This window comes from Petaurus breviceps, unplaced genomic scaffold (genome assembly GCF_028583685.1).
Source record: "Petaurus breviceps papuanus isolate PSGF00001 unplaced genomic scaffold, PetGlider_PUasm1.0 174, whole genome shotgun sequence".
NCBI classification, from domain to species: domain Eukaryota; kingdom Metazoa; phylum Chordata; class Mammalia; order Diprotodontia; family Petauridae; genus Petaurus; species Petaurus breviceps.
The window spans coordinates 14,746,390-14,766,560 of NW_027185761.1; the positions used below are offsets into that span (position 1 = coordinate 14,746,390).

General features: G+C 38.4%; 1 protein-coding gene across 1 annotated transcript in view; it reads left to right on the forward strand.

The window, feature by feature from the left end:
- ACAD9 (acyl-CoA dehydrogenase family member 9) overlaps positions 1 to 20,171 on the forward strand; it is a 58,585-nt gene that overhangs the window by 2,388 nt on the left and 36,026 nt on the right. The window contains exons 2-6 of the mRNA XM_069083780.1: positions 7,804 to 7,894; positions 10,519 to 10,620; positions 13,713 to 13,819; positions 17,895 to 17,995; positions 19,899 to 19,977. Coding sequence (XP_068939881.1) covers positions 7,804 to 7,894; positions 10,519 to 10,620; positions 13,713 to 13,819; positions 17,895 to 17,995; positions 19,899 to 19,977 — 480 coding nt within the window. The remainder of the gene's footprint in view (positions 1 to 7,803; positions 7,895 to 10,518; positions 10,621 to 13,712; positions 13,820 to 17,894; positions 17,996 to 19,898; positions 19,978 to 20,171) is intronic.

A 20,171-nucleotide genomic window follows, 5' to 3' on the forward strand; every position in this document is an offset into this window, starting at 1 on the left:
CCTCCCTCCCTCCCTTTTCTTTTGCTCTCCCCCCCTCTCTCTCCCCTCCTTTTTCTTCCCCCCCCTTTCCTCCTCTTCTTCTTCTGTCCCTCATCTCCCTCTTTCATCTTTCTTGTCTTCTTCCCTCTTTCTCCTCTCTTCTCTCTCATTCAGCATTTTCCTTTCTTGAGTTTCATACCACCTCTACCCCTTTGATCAATAATGCCAACTCAACCATCATATTTCCCCATTATTTCATTACCTAGACTAAGCCTGGTGACTTGAACTTTCTAAGATCATGTAGAAGCTATCTGACTTTATCTTCATTTATCTTGCCTTTCCTCTCTCTCTTAATCATTTTTGTTGTCTCATCTTTATTCAGCAACATATTGTATGTTTATGATACGTAATGTCATCTTTGATGAAAAAGGCATGTAAGTTATATAGAACGTAGATGGTAATCCTACATATGGGATCATCTAATGTCCTATGATTCTAAGAGTAGCAACAAAAACAATTGAATTTAAGGGGGCAACCTTAAACAAGACAAGACAGATACTGGGATAGCACATTGAAGTACAGCTTTGACCCATTTGGCAGAGGTGTTAATAATAGCTACTGGGAGAAAGGCATTCAGAAATGGTCTAATGAATAGGGTCTCTGAAAGAGAACAGCAGTTGGTTCAGAGCTAGCAGTGCTTGATAAAATTCTCTGTTTAGAATGCCAGTTTTGAGGGTATGACCCAGTTTGTTCTATTTTATCTTGCTCCCAAGTTTGTAATTTTTTCTTAGTTTTGTAGTTTTCTCTTAGCATCCTGTACCTCCTTTTGGTCAGTCAAGCAGAGAACAGCAAATCCCCTTCTCCTCCACCTTTTGAAGGATGAAATTCTCATTGAGACAAGTTACACGTTTCTTAGCTGCTCTTCCTTTAGCATAGAGAAAAGTCCTGCATGTGTCTGGGTTCCCTATCATTATGATATCCTATTGTTTGTGCCAGGTTTGTGATCTCTTTTCTAAGTGCCTTATCAGATTTTTCCTTTCTGTCTAGGTAGGCTGTAGCATATCCCCAAAACAGTATTACTTCTGTTTCTCTCTCTTGATTCTCATTCAAATGTTCCTTACCAAGTTTTTCTCCCTTCAGATTCCTAGATTTCCTAATGAGTATATCTTAATTTAGAATGCTGTTCCACTCTGCTTTTTTTTTTTGTTAAAGAAACTATGCTCAGCCAGAGTAATACTTTGCTAGTAAGTTCTATCCCTAGCCCATAGCTATACAACACAGTATGTAGTTGGTGAGTCCAAGAGAACTGGTTCCCTACTGACTTTTTAGTTTCCAGGTCATCTTTTAGGGTCTTTGAACATTAAACATACAAAAATCAATGGTTGCATCTATAGCTAGGTAGAGACCTATAACATCCTTATTCTTAACTGTTCTTATGCCATGTAGCATCATAAACTAGTCTCCTCATGGATATAGGAATAGAAAAAAAAAACACAAGGTGTTGAGTCTATGGCATAAGCTTCTGTTTCCAGCTCTGCTTTTTGCATGTGATCTCAGGCATATCCACCTCTCTGGCCTTCAGTTCCTTCATCTGTAAAATGAGGATGTTGGACCAGTTGATCTATAAGGTTCTTTTCAATTCTAAAGGTCTATGATCTCATGATCCAGTCATTTTATTTTGTGATTTACAGTTACCAGAATTCAAGGAGAGCTGTTAGCTTGGAAAAAAGTCTTGGTCTGTAAGTGAGGTTTCCCTGGTGCTGGCTAGTTTCAGTACTTGGTCATCTTCCATTTCCGTATCACTCCATGAGTTCAACCAAGTAAGTCATACCCTTTTGCAAAAGTTCTTTCATGTAGGCCTAAGAACCAGAGAACAATTCAGTGTTCCTGCTGCCTTATAATAAATGCTTTTGATGATGAGTGCAGGCTGTGCACTTGTTGAAAGCATATCCCAGAACACCATGTGTCTAACACCAGCTTCCAGAAAGGACCTTAGAGAGCCAGGAGTAGGGTTGTTTTTTGGTCTTTAGATATTCCATGCTTACCAACACATCTGTGTGTCTTGTCCTTTTAAGTAGCAATACAATGTGACTTCCGTTGATGTTGGTGAGGTCTGTGGAATATCATTTCATTGAGCGTATACCTACAGACTAGGCATGTGAGCTTTCCTTGTGCTTGTTTGTTCTTAATCCTCACTGTCACTCTGGTTTTTCTGGATCATCTTTAATTTGTCATTGTCCCATCTTTCCACTATGGTCTTGTGTTGCCATTGCCTTTTGGACATTTCAAACTGAGGGTCCTGTATCCGTCTTAAACTCAGTATATCCAAAATAACTAATTCTCTTCCCCTCCATACCAGTGTGTCTTCCTGGTTCACCACTTCTTTGGGCACACCACCATGCTTCCAGTCACCAAGGCACACAGACTCCCTTATTCCTCACTCTCTCATGCCATATAGCCATTCATTTGCTAAGTCTTGTCAGCTTTACCTTTACATCTCCCATGTCTCCTTCTGTGTATTCATATTACAGCCACCATAGTTCAAGCCCTCATCACCTCTCATCTGAACAATTGCAACAGCCTTCTAGTCTTCCTGCCTCCAGTCTGTCCTCTCTGTTTCATCTTTCATACAACTGCCAATGATCTTCCTAAAGCACAGCTCTCATTATATCATTCTCCTATTCAGTGAACTCCAGTGACTTGAATCTCTATTAACTGATCAAATACAGATTCCTCTGTTTGACATTTAAAGCTTTTTGCAACTTTTCAGCCCTTTTTTTCACATTATTAATCTTTGGTCTTGTTATCTCATCCTTTTCCTTTCTAAATTAATATTCTTACATTTAGGCAGGTATCTAACTTAGGTTGGAAAGGTATATGTTGAAAAGGTGCCATAGGATAGTTCCTTCTCTCACTCTTGATTGATTGGCTGAGGTGAGAGGGGAGCTGGCTTTGTTTTTCAGTGATACTATCCATGATGGTGTATATTGGAACAACCATCCACCACTAAAAATGACTTGACTGAGAAGAACAATTGAATGGGGAATAAAAACATCCCTATCTCAAACAAAAAAGCCTGTGCAAACAAACTCCTAGAATGTTTATTAAATTGTTTAGTATAAAAAGGCAAAAACAAGTATCTCAGGACCACATATTTTTAAATGCTCTGGCACCATCCATTATTTAGTGACATTTAAGAATTTTTTGATTTATATCTTTTTTTATATCACCAAAATTTCTTCCAGTATCCCTTCCCATCCCATATAACATTTTATTTTAAAGAAAAAGGGGACAAAGATAAGCAACATTGAAAAAGTCTGAAAATATGTGCAATTTACCACACCAGTTCATGGACCTCTCATCTCTGTAAAGGAGTGAGGTGGGGGTGTCTTCTCATAACTGATTTTGGTTCTCCAGAATTTTACAGCAGTTAACTTTTATTATTTGTACTTGTTCAATCCCTCTTCTTTGATATCTTTATTAAATTTAACGTGACATTGACATGCCATTAAGTCTTAAACCAAAGTTCTACAGATTATCAATAGTGTTCTGCTATGACTATAAAACTTAGACCTTCAGGGTATTTGTAGAACCTGTATTTGATTGCATGCTGCCATGGGAGGGAGGAGGAGAAAATTTGGAACTCAATGGATTGTGGAACTGAATGTTGTAAACTAAAAGTAAATAAATTAAAAAAAAAACTTGGACCTTCAGATCTAGTTTCTTAAATAAAGTGTATTTTCTTTTTTTTAACTTAAGAGACACTTAATGAGAAAACAGAGCAACCAATAAGGTTCTTTGTTGTAGTCCATCCAGCAACATAGAATGCATTTTGACTTTTCAGAGCTTTATCTTGGGGAATCCTGGAGGTAGTAACCTGCCCCCCCATTCCCACCTACCTTTCCCTCTCACTAAGTGAAGGTAGGACTAAGACATAGGATAACAAAACCCATCTTATTAGAAGAGATTGAAATTCACTGGTGTCCAAAATACCCTTTCTGCCCAGTCACAAAGTTCTGGTGGGGCCACAGCAAGCTTTGTCCCGTGTTAAGCCTCAGACTTTGAAGTCAGCTGTTTATCTCTTTTAAAAGTAGCCATGAGGGCTCACCCTCTAGAAGGCATATAGGTTTATCTAGGTCATGGATATATGACCTTATAAATTGTAGCTTGTGTTCTAGTGGATATTGTCCTAGTACCCTTAGCCTTAGGTCTTTTTGCTTTGAGCCAAAAGCTGAATCCTGAGATTCAGTCATTTTGACCCAGAGGCTTGCAGTGAATGTTTAAACAGCAATAACAAAACCCCAGACTTTTGTTTAGACTAACCTTGTTTTGTAATTATTTGAGTTCATTTTAAGTTTTAGATACATTAAGTCTCAACAATTTTTCGTTTATCCTAAGTTGTCATCAGTATTCTTTTTTTTTTTCACTTTTCCTCTTCTAATAGTATGCAGGTTCTCCATTCTTTTTAAGTGCTGGTTTTTTCACTTTGCTTTATTTTTATTTTCTTTTTATATTTGGTGCTTGTCATTCTTAATTGCATTATATTATTCTGTTAAATTAATGAAGCACAATTTATTTAACCCTTCTCATAGGTTATTTACAGAGTTTTACAGGTTGGGGCTTTTCTTTTTGTTTTGGATTGTATATAACACTATGAAAATCTTTGAATACTTAGTTCTTTTTTTTTTTTTTAACGACACTTTGCGGTTTTTTTCCAAGCAGAAATTGAGTCAAAAGGTATGGCTATTTTTATAATTGTTGAAGAGGAACAAGCTTGTAATTCCACCAGCAATGAATGAGTATTCCTTTTCCTCCACAGCCTCATTAGCCTTGCTGTTCTCATTGCTTTTAATTATTATTGCCTCTTTGACATGTGGGAAATGATAGTTTAAAATGGTTTTAATTTATATTCTTTTGACTCTAGGTGAGCATTCTAAGTAGTTATTAACAGTTTCTGTCTCCTCTGACAATAAGTTCATGTCTTTAACAAAACATTTATCTATTATGGACTAAGGATTACCCCCTGTGACTTTCATAGAGATTTAAAACTGGAAAGGGACCTTAGGATTTTCTAGTTCAGCTCCACCCCCCTCCATTTTACAGATGAAGGAACTGAGGCCAAGAAAAGTTACATGATTTGCTCATGGTCACACAGGTTATAAGTTCATGAGCCATTTCCACCTTTATTTTACTGTTTATGTTTTTATAGTTCAAGTTCCATATGGTCAAAGCTATCTAAGGTCTTTCCAGTAGCAATGTATAGGTATGAAAGTTGGACTATAAAGAGAGGTTTTAGATTATGGTGCAGCAGAAGAGTTTTGAGAGTTCCTTGGACAGCAAGGAGATCAAATCAGTCAATACTTAAAGAAATTAACTCAGGCTACTCAATGAAAAGTCAAATACTGAAGCTGACACTTAAATACTTTGACCACATAATGAAAAGACGGGACTCACCTGATGCTGGGAAAGATTGAAGGCAAAAGGAAAAGGGGACAACAGAGGATGGAGATGGAGAGTGTCATAGAAACAATGAACATGAGCTTGGACAAACTTAAAGAGATAATGGAACCCAGGGCAGCTAGGTGGCGCAGTGAGTAGAGCACTGTCTCTGGAGTCAGGAGGACCTGCGTTCGGATGTGGCCTCAGACACTTAACACACACACAAACAAAAACCTAACCATGTGACCTTAGGCAAGTTACTTAACCCCAATTGCCCTCCAAAAAAAAAAGCAAAAAAAAGAGATAATGGAACCCATATGTACAAAAATATTTATAACAGCTCTTTTTGTGGTCACAAAGAATTTGAAATTAAGTGGATGCCCATCAATTGGGGAATAGCTAAACAAGTGGTATATGAATGTAATGGAATACTATTGTGCTATAAGAAACGAAGAGCAGATGGACTTCATATTTACCTGGAGAGGCTTATACGAACTGATGCTGAGTGAGAAGACCAGAGCCAGGAGAAATTTGTACACAATTACAGACACAACGTATGTGTGATGACCAACTTTGATAGACTTTCTCAGCAATGCAGGGTTATAAGACAACTCCAAAAAACTCATGATGGGGAGAGATGTCTACATTCAGAGAAAGAATTAGAAAGAACAGAGTTTGAATGCAGATTGAAGCAAACTACCTGCTCTCTTTCTTTTTCTTGTTTGGTTTTGTTTCCTCTTTCCCGTTGTTCATTCCATTGGTTACAATCCTTTATAACCTGACTAATGTCTAATGTGAAAGTATTTGCAGATCCTATACTTGATTGTATGCCACCATGGGGCGGGGGGGAGGAGAAGAAGGGGGAGAAAATTTGAGACCCAAGGAATTGTGGAATTGAATCTTGTAAACTGAAAGTAAACAAATTAATAAAGACAAAAAAGAGAGAGAGAGATAATGGAGGATAGAAGGCCCTGGTGTGCTTTGGCCCACAGGCCATGAAGAAGAGTCAGATGTCACAACAGTTCAACAACAAAGCACTTATTGTACTTAAAAGTTTGCAAAGCAGTTTGATATAGGTCATATGTATGCAATCATGTAAAAGATATTTTGATGTTAGTTATGTTGTAAAAGAAGAAACCATTTACCAAAAAAAAACACCAAAAAAAGAAGAAAGTGAAAATAGTATGTTTTGATTTGCATTCTGACTCTGTTAGTGCTTTCTCTGGATGAGGATAGCATTTTCCATCATGAGTCTGAAAGTGCTTTGTAATTTACAGATGACATCTTACTGGTGAGGACAGCTACCCTCACATTAGTTTCTTCAGCCTGGTGGAAAGCCTGCATAAAAATACTCACAACAGCAACTTTTTTGAATACCAAAATTAAAATGAGACCTTGTCTTTGTTAAACTTGGAAACCTTCAGAATGAAGCCCTTTGAAAGGGGCCCAATGTGGAAAGCTATATGGAAGCAGTTTATTTCTGTGTAATCAGAGTACAGCAATGCTTTTTAGTTTTTCCCCAAAACCAGACTCCCAAAAAGCTTTTCAAAAGATCTTTTTTTTTTTTAGCATCACTCTCTGCTCTTCCCCACCCCACGCTCCCATAGAATCTCTCCCTTGTAATAAGTGTAGTCAAGCAAAACAAATGAACACATTGATCCTATTGAAAAAGTTGGCCTTGTGAATACAGAGAAGCATGGAAAGGTTTCCATGAACTGATGAGGAGTGAAGTCAGCAGAGCCAAGAAAACAGTACTCACAGCAACTACAACATCAGTGGAAACATTCACCACTACAAAACAGAGTGAACATTTTCTCAATCAAGCACAATTCCAAAGAGGAGATCATGAAGACATCTCCAGCCACTCCTTTACAGAGGTTGGAGGGACACAGGTGTGGAACATTGCAGGTTATTTTCATATTTCTTCAGCATATCATTTTGTTTTGTTAACTTTTTTCTCTTCCTCTTTTTATTTTTTTTTCTTTAGAAAATATTCTTTGTTATATGGGATCACTTTTGGGGAAGTTATCAATAAAATTATCAAAAGATATCAAAATTATTTTTTAAGTTTTTTAACTCAAATGGCAAAAAAGAAAATTTATACCTCATTTGACTCTCCTAGTTCTTATATTTTTCCTTCCAATGTAGGTAGTGTGTAGAATAATGCCTAAATATTTTCATTCCATCACAGCTCAACTGAAGTTCCCTTTTCCCATATCTTAAGGTAGTAAGTGTCCTATAGAGAGAGATCCCTGTCAAAGGGATGTGGGTCATCAGGTAGTCCAGTGCTGTGACCATCTTCCAAAAGTATAATTTCCTTAGGAGTGGATTGGATAGCATTTGACTATGAAGATGATAATTTTATTAAATATTGCCATTTTTTAGAAAGAAGTTTTTCCGTATCCAGAAGTCACCCTAGATGAATTAAATGATATAAAGCAGTTTGTGGCACCAGTAGAAAAATTCTTCAATGAAGGTGTGTCCTTTTCCTTTTTTATCAGAAATTTTAACTAACAAATTCCTGTTTTCTATGACTGTCAGTTTGACTTGAAAAATCTTTAATGATTTATATGCACTTAACAGAAATAATATACATAGGAAAGATCTGTTTTTAAAAAATAAGCTAGTTATATGAAAACATTAAATGCTGATATTTTAAAAATTGCTCTGATTGATGTTTTAAAAAATTGATAGAAGCTTACAGCTTAGAGTTTAGATGTTATCTGGTCCAACCTCACTAAAGAATCCAACCTTTAGCATTTTGGACAGGTAATCAAACAGCCATTATTGGAATACTTAGAGTGGTTACAGATCACAAAATTAATTGTGTATTTTTGTAATGAATTTTAAAAAGTTAAAGAGACTTCCCTTACTGTTGTTAAAAATTGCTTAATTACATATGAGTATTCTTTAATAGATCTCAAAATTTACATTGTTGTTGACCATGTTTTAGCAGATAGAATCAGAGCTAGATTGGTAATGGTGATTTTTCAAATATATGCTTCAGATAATGTCACTTCCTACCTGAATGACAAGAGGTTCATATCTTAAATGAAAGCATCCGAGTTAAAAAAAAAAAAACCCACAAACCAAACAACAACCTGCAAAGCTGCTTAGAGTTTTAACCAGATTGCCATCAATCCACGTCATTCATGTCCTCCAAATCCCTCACCAATTGGGGCATGTGGGAGCCTCATTATTATATTATAATCCAAAAAGAAGAATTGCATTGTAAGAGAATTTTCCATTCAAGGGGCAGATATATATACATGTGTCAGAAATTTTAAAATCCTACAAAAACAAATTTTATTATGTACTAGATGAAGGAAAGGATAGTATAAAACCTGAACAATGCATGATCTCCCTCCCATTTTCCCCCAAGGAGTGTGTAAGTAATGGACTTGGAGGGTGGGGCATAGACAAATAGGACAGGCAGCAGAGTTTAGAGCAGGAACCTCTGGCGTTCCCCACCCCTGGTTTAGAGGAAAGTACCCTGGGCTGGAGCCCATGAGACCTGAGTTCTAGCTTTAACCCTGCTGCTGGCTGGGTGTGTGTACTTGGGCAAGATGGGCCATCTCCTCTTGGATGATGAGGTCTTATTTCCTATCTAAAATGAGTTGGATGAGATTGACACTAAAGGCCTCTTTAGTTCTGGGATTCTGGGATTCTTAGAATGGCAAGTAATTAATTTCTGCACTATCTTGTACCCTGATGTCTACCTATCCCTAATATTGCTTCCCTTAATTGACCTCTAAAGCAACATATAAATGAAAAATGATTTATGACATTTTATAGCCAGATTTCAAAGTCATCTATTCCAAGTTCCACATAAAAGAGGTGATTATGTAGGTGAATTAATGGGAAACTAATAACCAGCTTCTTAAACCTTTGATCCAAAAAAATGTTTATGTTCCAAAGTCTTCCACAGCACACATATTTGGGGAGATGTTGAGTATTTCCTTGTTCCCCTATAGCTAAAAAGTCTAGGTGAAAAGCTGTTATTTTCAGTTTTTTATCATCTCGGAGATTAAATTTGATGATCAGGTTTAAAACATTAAAATTTCTTAAAGCGTAGCACTCATAAGAAACTACATATTTAGTCCTAATAATTAGATATAGATTAGATATAATCATATCTTTCCTTCTCTTGAGTTTGAGTAATTAAAAAAAAATACTGGACTCTTTGCCCCTCGTAATATTTATGTCTTGGTGTTGGTGAACCTTTCAGTCTCATTTTGCTGTGTGTGTTTTGGCAGCTGAGGATATTTAAGCATTAGGTATCAGTTAACCCTATTTCTTAGAAGATGGTTCTGTTTTCAAATTAGATTTGCTATTTATCTCCCCTACTTAGGTCACTTTTTAAGTCTGGAGAATAATTACTTTTATTTGGTACCATTGATTCATAGTATCATTGATTGGGAGCTAGATGGGCTCCTAGAGACCATCTAGTCCAAGCCCCTCTTTTTTTACCAGATGAGGAAGCTGAGGCATACAGAGGTTCAGTGTCAGAGGTGGGCTCCACAACACCACCACCTACAACAGCCACCTCCTTCCCCTCCTTGGGTTGTTGCCTCTCTTGTATCCATCCCCCTGGACCAGTCATCTTCTGATGCTTATTACCTGGCTTAGAAACCAGACCATGCTGCTCTTAGTTGTCTTAGCACATCCAGACTCCACCACCTGTTCCCACAAAGTTTGCTGCCCTCACGTCTTTGTTTTTCTTTATCACCACCTCTCTCCAACAGGCTAGTTTTACTACACTTGATGGACCTCTTGTTTCCCACACATAACTCACTTTTTGCTGCTCTGTTTTTCATGTTTCCATTTCCTAGAGTCCCTTTCTTTCTCCTTTAAACCCTCAGAAAAACTTCTGACCAAACTGACATTGATTTAAGACATATCCCATTAGTATTGTATTAGTGGCTATATTGTATAAAATTGTATTAGAGGCTATAAACTTGGAAATTTTTGCTGGGCCAACCAATACTACACTAAAAAAATTTCATTTTTAGGCTCATGTATAGGTATCCTTACACTGAATAGTTTAAATTAATTAAATATATTTAGTTTTACATATTTATAATGTTTTCTGTTTGCTAGTGGACTCTGAAAAAATTGATCGTGATGGTGTAATTCCGCAAGAAACTTTAGATGAATTAAAGCAGCTGGGACTCTTTGGCATGTTGATTCCAGAAGAATATGGTAAGTAACCATAACTGCACAACTATATTTCTCATGAAAAAAATATGTTTTGGGATTCTCTCTGTAACTTGAAAGTTAAAATTTTACCAATAGCTATGCATTTGTTTCCTAGAGCAGAAGGAAATCTGGAATCTTCTTGTTTCCAGAGAACATTAATAAACTCCAGGGTATAGAAAATTACTTTATAATAGTGTATGACAGTTCTATCATTTTGAAAGTCATTTCATCATGTTTTGTGATTATTTGCAAGAACAGAAGCTTTCCATATGTAATCCTCTAGGGTTAGGGGGAAGATTTGCAAATAAATACTGTGTCACTACTTACTAGCAGGATTTTCAGTTCCATTTTGCAGATTATAAAGTATCAGAATGATGACATGGTCAGGATTACATCATAAGTCATTTGTAGCACCAGGAAAGAATGACCAACTCTTAGCTTTTCCCATCTGTATTCCCTTCCTCTTCTTTTCCTGTTGGTCATTTATAGTGATTTTCAAATTGAATTTTGAAATCTCCAAAGTCATCTGTAAGGCATATAGAGGAAAAATCTCATGCATTGAGATGTCACTAATTGTCACTGGGCTGAAATTGAACTTGGGACTATCTAGAAATAGAGACTGCTAAATAATTTAATAAGGTACAAGAATGTGTTTAATAGCATAAATGAGCTTCTAGGGAGGCTCTAACCTTAAGAGAACTAACTTGGACAGCTTTTGACATATCCATTGTTTGTATGCATATGGAGTTTCCTCATTAAAAACTTTTGCATGCTTATCAAAACACAGTAGGACTTCTTCTTGGAAACAGAAACTCTGACCTACTAAAGTCAGCAAGTATGTAACCAGTGCAGACTGTTATTTGTAGCAGTATATCTTGTCTAGTGGATAGTAATAGCCGTACTAATCAGATCTGCACTCTAATCTTCCATCTCTGTCCATTGACTCCTTCCCTGCTGTGTGTAGATCCCACGTCTCCCCCATCTTCAAAAACCTCCCATTGCACCCGGCCATACCCACTAGCTGTCATCCTAGTTCTCTCCTTCTCTGTTCAGCTTTGTGGTTTAGGGGCGGCCAGGTGGTTCAGCGAGTAAGAGCACCGGCTCCAGTGTCGGGATGACCTGGATCAAATCTGGGCTCAGATACTCAGCACCACACCCAGAAATAATAACTGGCCATGTAACCTTGAGCAAGTTACTTAACCCCAATTGCTTTAAAAAAAAAAAAGTAGTTTATGCTTGTTACCTTCATGTCTTCTTTTACTCTCTTTTAAACCTACAGTTTTTCTTCTGATTTTATCAAACTGCTCTCTCCAGAGGTACCAGTGAGCTCTCTCTCTCTCTCTCTCTTTTGAGGGAGTTGGAGTTAAGTGACTTGCCCAGGGTCACACAGTAAGTGCCAAGTATCTCAGTGATCTCTTAATTGCCACATCTAATATCCTTTTTCATTTCTTCTCCTTATTGACCCTTTCTGCATCTTTGGACCCTCTTGTCTCTGGGCTTTTGTGACTCTACTTTTTCTTGGTTTCCCTCCTGTCTGACCCTTCCTTCTGCCTTCTTGGTTGGATCTTCATCCTTGTCACACTTCCTAATTGCCCTCTGAAAGTCTGTCCATGGTCCTCTTTTCTTTTCTCTCTATACTCTCTCCCCCACAGATTTGGTTATCTCTCTGCAGAAGATTCCCTGATCTATATACCTAGCCCTGGCCTCTCTCCAGACGTCCACTTCCACATTACCAGTTTTCTAGGACATTTTGAACGGAATGTGCTGTAGACATTTCAAACTCAAAATGTCCGAAATAGAGCTCGTTATCTTCTCTCTCCTCCTTCCACCCCCTCGCTTCTGAACTTCCCTGTTGCTTTTCAAGGTACCCCCATCCTCTTAGTCACCTAGGTTTGCGATCTTGGCATCATCCTTGACTTCCAACTCTCAGTTATCCTGTAGCCTGCTATTTGCCAAATACTGTTATTTACACCTTCATCACTTCTCTTAGATACCTCGTTTCTAAAGTCACACAGCTGCCACCCTAATTCCTCATCACCTCTCTCTTGAACTATTATAATGGTTTCTCATTATTTCCTTCTCAGATCTCTCCACACTCCAGTTTATCCTCCACATAGCTGACAAAGTGACTTTTCTAAAGCACAAACCTAACCACATCATCTCTCTACTCAAGAAACTCCAGTGTCTCCCTATTACTCCCAGAATCAAATAGAATTGTCTTCTGTTTGGCGTTTACACTTCTTTGCAGCCTGTCTCCTTCCCTCCTTGCCAGTCTGCTTGGGCTTTTATTTCCCTCCGTAGTTCAGTGGCACTGCCCTGCTTTTGTTTCTTTGTGTGCTGTTCCATCTCCCACCTTCATGCTCCTCTACACTTGTTCCCCACCTTCACCTACTGACTTCTACACCCCCCCCGCCCCAGCCACTGGAGCTCTGAGGTTAGTTACACCTTCCTTCCAGTCTGGCTGTGCGTTTAGACTTGTTTCTTCCATTAGAATGTAAGCATCATGAGGACAGGGGCTATTTCTGTGCTTTTGCCTTCTTTTTTATCCTTAGAATTTAGCACGGTGCTTGGTACATAGTAAGTAGTTAATAGATGGTTCTTGATTGATTGCTACAGTCCTTGGTCTGTTTTTACTCCAGTGAAGACAATCCTTTTGATAATGCCTCTGTTTCTTCATCAATACAAGTAGTAAGGTTTGGAGTAGCAGGTACATTGTAATAAAAACATTTTCCTATTATATTTTGTTTTGCATGGGGTTTAGATAGATGGGTATTTTTACAATTCTAATTGTTATTCATAATATAATTGTAACAGTAACAACTTTCATGTATTTGGTATCTTATAAAGTGTTTGCACAGACATCATTTCATCCTCACAGTCTCATGAGATAGTTAAAGTATTGTGATTTCCATCATACAAAGTAGTAAACTGAGGCTTATAGAGATTGTCTTGTCTAAGGTTATACACTTGTATGTGAAAACAAGAAAAAGCCCACATCTGATGTTTACTCTTGATCTTTTCTCTGTATCATTATCAAGCCTTTTAAGTAGAGTTCCTTGCTTTGGCACTAATAAAAATGTATTCATTTTTAACAGGTGGCCTTGGTTTATCACATATAATGTATGCACGTTTAGGAGAAATCTTTTCTCAGGATGGAGCAATTGCAGTCACTTTGGCTGCACATCAGTCAATAGGACTAAAGGTACTACTCAGTTGTCATTTTGTTTTCCAATGTGCTGCCAAGCATTCTCTCAGCCTTCCTCCCTGTGACGCCCCACCTATTCTGTTTTCACATGTTATATGGAAGAGAGTAGACTGAGCTGCCTGAATGGGGACCCAGCTAGTTGGGTAACTCAGCTCATCCTTTCTGTCTCCCTCTCCTTCTCCTCTCCAAAGAAAGGTAAAATCTGATAGCCAGAGGCTGCCCACTTAACTTCCTTCCTTCCTTCCTTTCCTCCTTCCTTCTACTCTCTCTCATTTCTTTCTTTTCCTTTTTTTTTTTCTCCACAAAAGCTCATAGATTGGACCACAATAAGTCCCTGCCCAGGGTCCTTAATGACTGTATTTTGGGCCCTTCTGACTTAGTGAATGTCAGTGGTAATTGTTTCTCTTTGGAACAGCAACCTTGAGGGTCTCCCCCTCCCGGCTTGATTTTTTTTTTTTCTGATTAAAGGGGGCCATCCCTTGACTCACTTCGTAAAGAGGCCTATTTACTGAATGGGTGTTACCTCACTCTAAGCAAGTACCTGAAAAGGCCTTAGCCTAAAAGGGCCAGGGTCTCCTACTGCATCCTGGATCATCTCCAGTCATCCTGATGAATATCAGTCCACTGGACCCAGATGCCTCTGGAGGAGAAAGTGAGGCTGGTGCCCTTTCACAGCCCTCCCTCATTCAAATCAAAGTCAACTGCAAATCATGTCATCACTTCCCTGATGCCGTGGTCCTTTTAAAAATGAAGGACAAACAACATATAAGAGGCAGTAACATGTTTAAAAGAACCATATCATTCTAATGTGACCTATACATGTCTCCCTATATTTTCTAGCCATAGATTTTAATGCTATGATTCCTTCTACTATGACTCAGTCGCTCTCACAACAAGTACCAAGACTGAACCTTTTTTAGGAGTAGGGAAATTGTTGCTGCAAGAGCTTCTTGAAGGCATGACCTCTTTAACAGAAACATATTCCTTGTTGGATCACTTTTTGATAAGAGGCAAATAGGTAGAAACCAGTTGGATCAGAGAGAGGTATGAAGGCTGTTGTGCTCACATGAACACAAAGTGAAAGAGATAATGGAGTAGGAGAGACTGGATTTTCATGCCTCACCTGCCAAGAATGTGCACTTGCACCTTGTAGAAAAAGAAACCAAAATATACACTTTAAAAAAAAATGAATAGGTGAAGGGACAATTCTTTCTAAATAAGTGCATGCAGGAGTTCAGGGGACATTTTAATTCTGTCAGTCCATAACTGAGCATTCATCCCTAGGGTGTTGGGCAGGTCCAGAAAACAAAACTTGCCCGATTCTTTTTTAGTCTAAGATAATTGTATTTAACAGTTTGTGAAGTAGGAAATATGTAACCTACCCGCTGTGACTGAATTGAAAACAGGAAATTCTCTAACTAGTTCAAGACTCTGTGTGGTAACATCTCTTCTGTACCATATCTGCCTGTCATTGACTTCCTTCTAACCAGGTATGTGATGTATGAAAATGCCCCTACTCTGTGTTTTTTAGCTTTTCTTTAGTTTATTTCATATTATTTCTTCAACATGAGGCACTGTGAATATTCTGTAAAGCTATTGTATAAGTTTAATTTCTCTGACTAGTGACTAGGTGATATATCTGTCTTAAATAATTTGCACTTAACTTTGATGTTAACTTCGGCCATTGTTTTTTTTAATCTTTCTAAAAAATATCCAGTATTCATCATTTCTCAAAGTTTTGGAAAATCTTAGTGACATTTTTTTTTCTTTTTGCATAGCCTTCCTTTCCAAATACAGGTGTCCCACAAGTCAGGGCCATTTTAAGCTGCAGCATGTTCTGTTTGTTGTGAGGGAAATGATTCCATCCATGAAGTCTGTGAGGCCGCCCACCTGGGTTGCCCAGTATAATAGTAATGGCATTTAAAGATTCCCCTGTATTGGCTTGGTTTTTGGTTTGGTTGTGTTAAAACCCAGAGCTTGTTAATCCCACTTGTGGGATGGACTTGTTTACGTGAAAAGAGAGTGCCAGTTAAATCCCGGGCTCAGACACTTAGCACCCACCCAGTAACACCTGGCCGTGTAACCTTGAGCAAGTTACTTAACCCCAATTGCTTTAAAAAAAAAAAAAGAGAGAGTGCTGAATTGGGAGGAGCTGGTAATGTAGATTTGGAGAGACACAGGAGAGAGGCAGAAGAACTTTTTGAAGCAGCACCCTTTTTGGAGGCAGAGAGAGACTGAGAAGATTGCTGAGGGCCACTTTGTATTGCCCTGGACTTTTGAGACCTGCCCCCGGAGCTGCCGAGGACTGAGGAGACATGGCTGTTTTGCTGGTACTTTGTCTGTTTTGATGTTGTTTTGCCAGATTTGTCCACTGGTGAAAAACAGTCCTGTTGTCACAGAAGTTCTGGAACCTGGCTGATGGTTAAGAGCTCCTGAGACTGTCCTGCAGACAGAGTGTGAATACTGTCCACTGGTGAAGGACAGTGCTGTTGTTGCAGGAGTCTGGGAACCTTTCTGTTGGTTCAGAGCTACTGAGACTATTCTGCAGACAGAGAGTGAATACTGTCCACTGGTGAAGGACAGTGCTGTTGTTGCAGAATTCTTGGAACTTTGCTGTTGGTTCCAAAGCCCTGAAGAAGGATTTTCTTGTTGTATGTTTACAGAAATCCTGGAAGAGGGTTTTGCTAATGTTTTCAGGGGTCCTAGGACTGTTCTGCAGACAGAGAATGAATTAATGAAGAGACTGGCAATGTATCTTGTGTCCTTGCTAAGCTTTGTCTCCCCAAAGAACAAAGATTGCTGAGAACTTGCTTCCTGTCAGAATGAAGAAAAGACCTCCATTTGGGTATTAAGTGCTGTGCTTAAACTTGTTGTAACTCTGGGGTAGATTCAGTTGTGATCCAGGGGTGGGGAACTTTTGACCTTTTTGTGTTCTATGATTGAACAAATGAATGTACTTTACTTATGATTGGAAACTAATCTCCATTTGAGAAGAGGGGATTTGTGATGGACTAAATGAAGGTACAGCCTAGGAGTGGAGTAGTTTTTAGAACAGGGACTTTGTAATTGATTGAATGAATGTAAGGTCCTGGGGTGGTGTAGTACTTGGAGATTATTTAATCACACTTAGTAAATGCTGTATTTTGAATGATGTCATATTTTGATCTTCTCTGTTCTTAATTTGTCACTGAATAAAATGGAGAGCACCTATGCTGGTATTTTGAACCTTGGGAAGTTGCCTTTCCTTGGCATTACATTACATTATGGCATAGTCGGCAGGATTACAAAGCATAGTGCCTCTATTTGTCTGACTGTTCACCGCCATCATGAGGAAGCTGAAAGGCCTTCCGAACATGCTAGTGGCCCTCTTCTGGGTCAGGCCACAGTGGAATCTAGTCTTCTGGGTTAGATTTAAGTCTAGAAACCAAAACTTAGTTTTCCTTTGTGCACAGAGGACTGGCACCCTCCCACATACTCACAGCGATGCTGTGTCATTGTCACATGTGAAGGAGGAGAGCAGGATGGAAGAGGTATTGAGTTTTGCTACATAAACATGTAAGCCAACAGGGTTCCTATGTGGTCCTGTTGTATCTGATTCAGAACTGGTGAAGAAAATCCGGCCCCATAGACTGAAAAGGTGGGGAATGTTTGTGTTTTTATTCAGATGGAGCCACAAGAGAACAAGTGCCACAATGGCCCTATGTCATGCCAGCTCTTGTTGGTAAATCATTCAGCCCCAGACTTCCCCACTGAGCTCCACTCGTGTTTTCAGTCTTCACATTGTTAGAATAGATTTCATTTATTAGAAACTGACCGGAGACAGATGCTTTCAAGGTATCTTACACATATATTTTTTCATTAAATTTCATTTGCTTTTTAACTTTTTTTGAAATTTTTTTGAAATTTTAACATTTAGAAACTTTGAGTGCAAGCCTACTTTCTTTGATGATTGTTTTTTTCTCCTTTGAAATCACTGTTTGCTAAAGAGGGTCCTTCATGAACACAATTTAACTTTTTTTCCTTTTTTTGGTTTGGTATTAACTGAATGCATCATTGTGTATGTGTGTTTTAGGGCATCATTTTGGCTGGCACTGAGGAGCAGAAAGCAAAATATTTGCCTAAATTGGCATCCGGGGAATATATTGCAGCTTTCTGTCTCACAGAGTCAACAAGGTAGGTGACTTGTTTTGTTATTTAGTAAGTTTAGAAGTGTAAAATTTTTAAAAAGTAGTTCACAACCAGTATTTCCAAGATTCTTGGACCCTGTGGTTTTTTTTTCCCAATTTCTAATAGTTTTTTAAATTTTTTCCAATTCCATGTAAAGATAGTTTTCAGCATTCACTTTTATAAGATTTTTGAGTTCCAAATTTTTTTTCTCCCTCTCTTTCCTCCCCTCTTCCCCAAGACAGCAAGCAATTGATATTGGTTAAATATGTACAGTTGTGTTAAACATTTCCACATTAGTCATATTGTGAAAGAAGAATCAGAACAAAAGGAAAAAATAAAAAAGTAGCAAGAGAAAGAGAAAATAGTATGCTTCAATCTGCATTCAGACTCTTTATTCTTTCTCTGGATGTGGATAACATTTTCTATTATGAGTCTTTTGGAATTGTCTTGCATTGTTGGAATTTTGGAATTGCCTTGCATTGTTGAGAAGAGTTAAGTGTATCATGGTTGATCATCACACAGTATTGTTGGACTCCATGTATTAAAGAAAAAAGGCTGGTTATATCACATTGAGCAAAATGTATTGCTAATGTCTGTTACCTTAACCACTGGATCAGAAACTTAGGGCTAGAAGGGACATTGAGTTCAGTCCTCCTCATTTTGCAGATGAAGTCACTTAGTCCCAGAGAAGTTAAGTGACTTAACTAGGGTCACATAAGCTAATAAGTGTCAAAAGCAGAATTGAAACCCATATCTTCCATATTCCAGCACTAGTACTCTGTCTACTATACCATGCTGCAGAGACGTCCAGGGTGGAAACATCCCAGGGACAGTGAACACAGTGGGATAGTTCCACTGCCAGGCTTCCCAGACTTCCACGTTTTATCATTTTAGCTGCAGTTAGCTTTCAGATAACCAAACTTCCAGATGAGGCCTCTGGTTAAGATGCTTCATTGTCTGGTCTCCAGGGCTACTTGGGAGGTGTAGCTTCAGTATTTTCATTCATTCACCAAATGTCACAAGTGCTTACTATGTGCAGAGCATTGTGCTAGGTCTGGGCAACAATGAAAAGTGTCTTCTTAGGACTTAGAGTCTAGTAGGGGATGTGCTGCATACACAGCCATAATGTGTGTAACTTGCATGAAGAAGATGTGTATTGTTAATTTTCTCTGTGCACAAAATCCTCCAACCCTTACAGACCATTGCAATTCTCTTGTATCTTGTCACCTTTCTCCTTCCTAATATTGTATCTCATCCCATCTTTAGGAACTCTGACCTTGACTGCCTATTAATGTACTTTCAATAATGAATTTTGTTGATGAGTCATGGTTTCACATTTAGGTTATTTTATAACACATCAGCCCTCCTAGTTTCTTAATGCCACTGTCCAGCAGCAGACAATGTATGAATTATAGCTTAATTTTTTACTATCACATACAAAGAAAATCCTTATAGCTCCCCTATTATTCTCATTAGAAACACACCTTTTTTTCCCACTCTTTCATCTAGATTACAGAGTTGGAAGAGTCCTTAGGAATCATCTGATCCAATGGTCTTGTTTTAAAAATGAAAAGGTGTAGAAAGATTGCCACACAGTTAGAGTAGCTCAGCTCTTGGCTTCCACTCAGGGGCACTTCTTCTCTGCTATTCTTTCCTTTCTCAAACCAAGATTATGTCTCCATACTTCTCCATTCCACTCCCCTCCATGCCCTGTTGCCATCTTCACTGCAGGTGACAACCGGAAAACTATGACACACTGGAATTTTCAAATACTATTATAACAATGCACAAAATCACCACTTTATAATGCATGTGACCAATGTGAATGTGTAAATAACCTTGAAAGCCCCCTTGTGACTTAGTGAACTTTCGGATGGCTGATATCTCTCAACCATTGATGTCTCTGTAGTGGGAGTGATGCTGCATCCATTCAGACAAGAGCAACTCTGAGTGAAGATAAGAAGTACTACATCTTAAATGGCTCCAAGGTACTTGTCCTGGCATCACGAGACACTTGTCACCCTAAGACGGAATGAGGTCTTGTCTCCAAACTGAATATGATTTCACAAGGAAGGTTAGGCCGGAGGCAGAGGATTTTGCAGGGAGTTCGAGTTATGGCCTTGTCATGGTACCGATGAGAAAACAAAGCCAGGGAAGGGAGGGACTCACACAAAGATGCAGC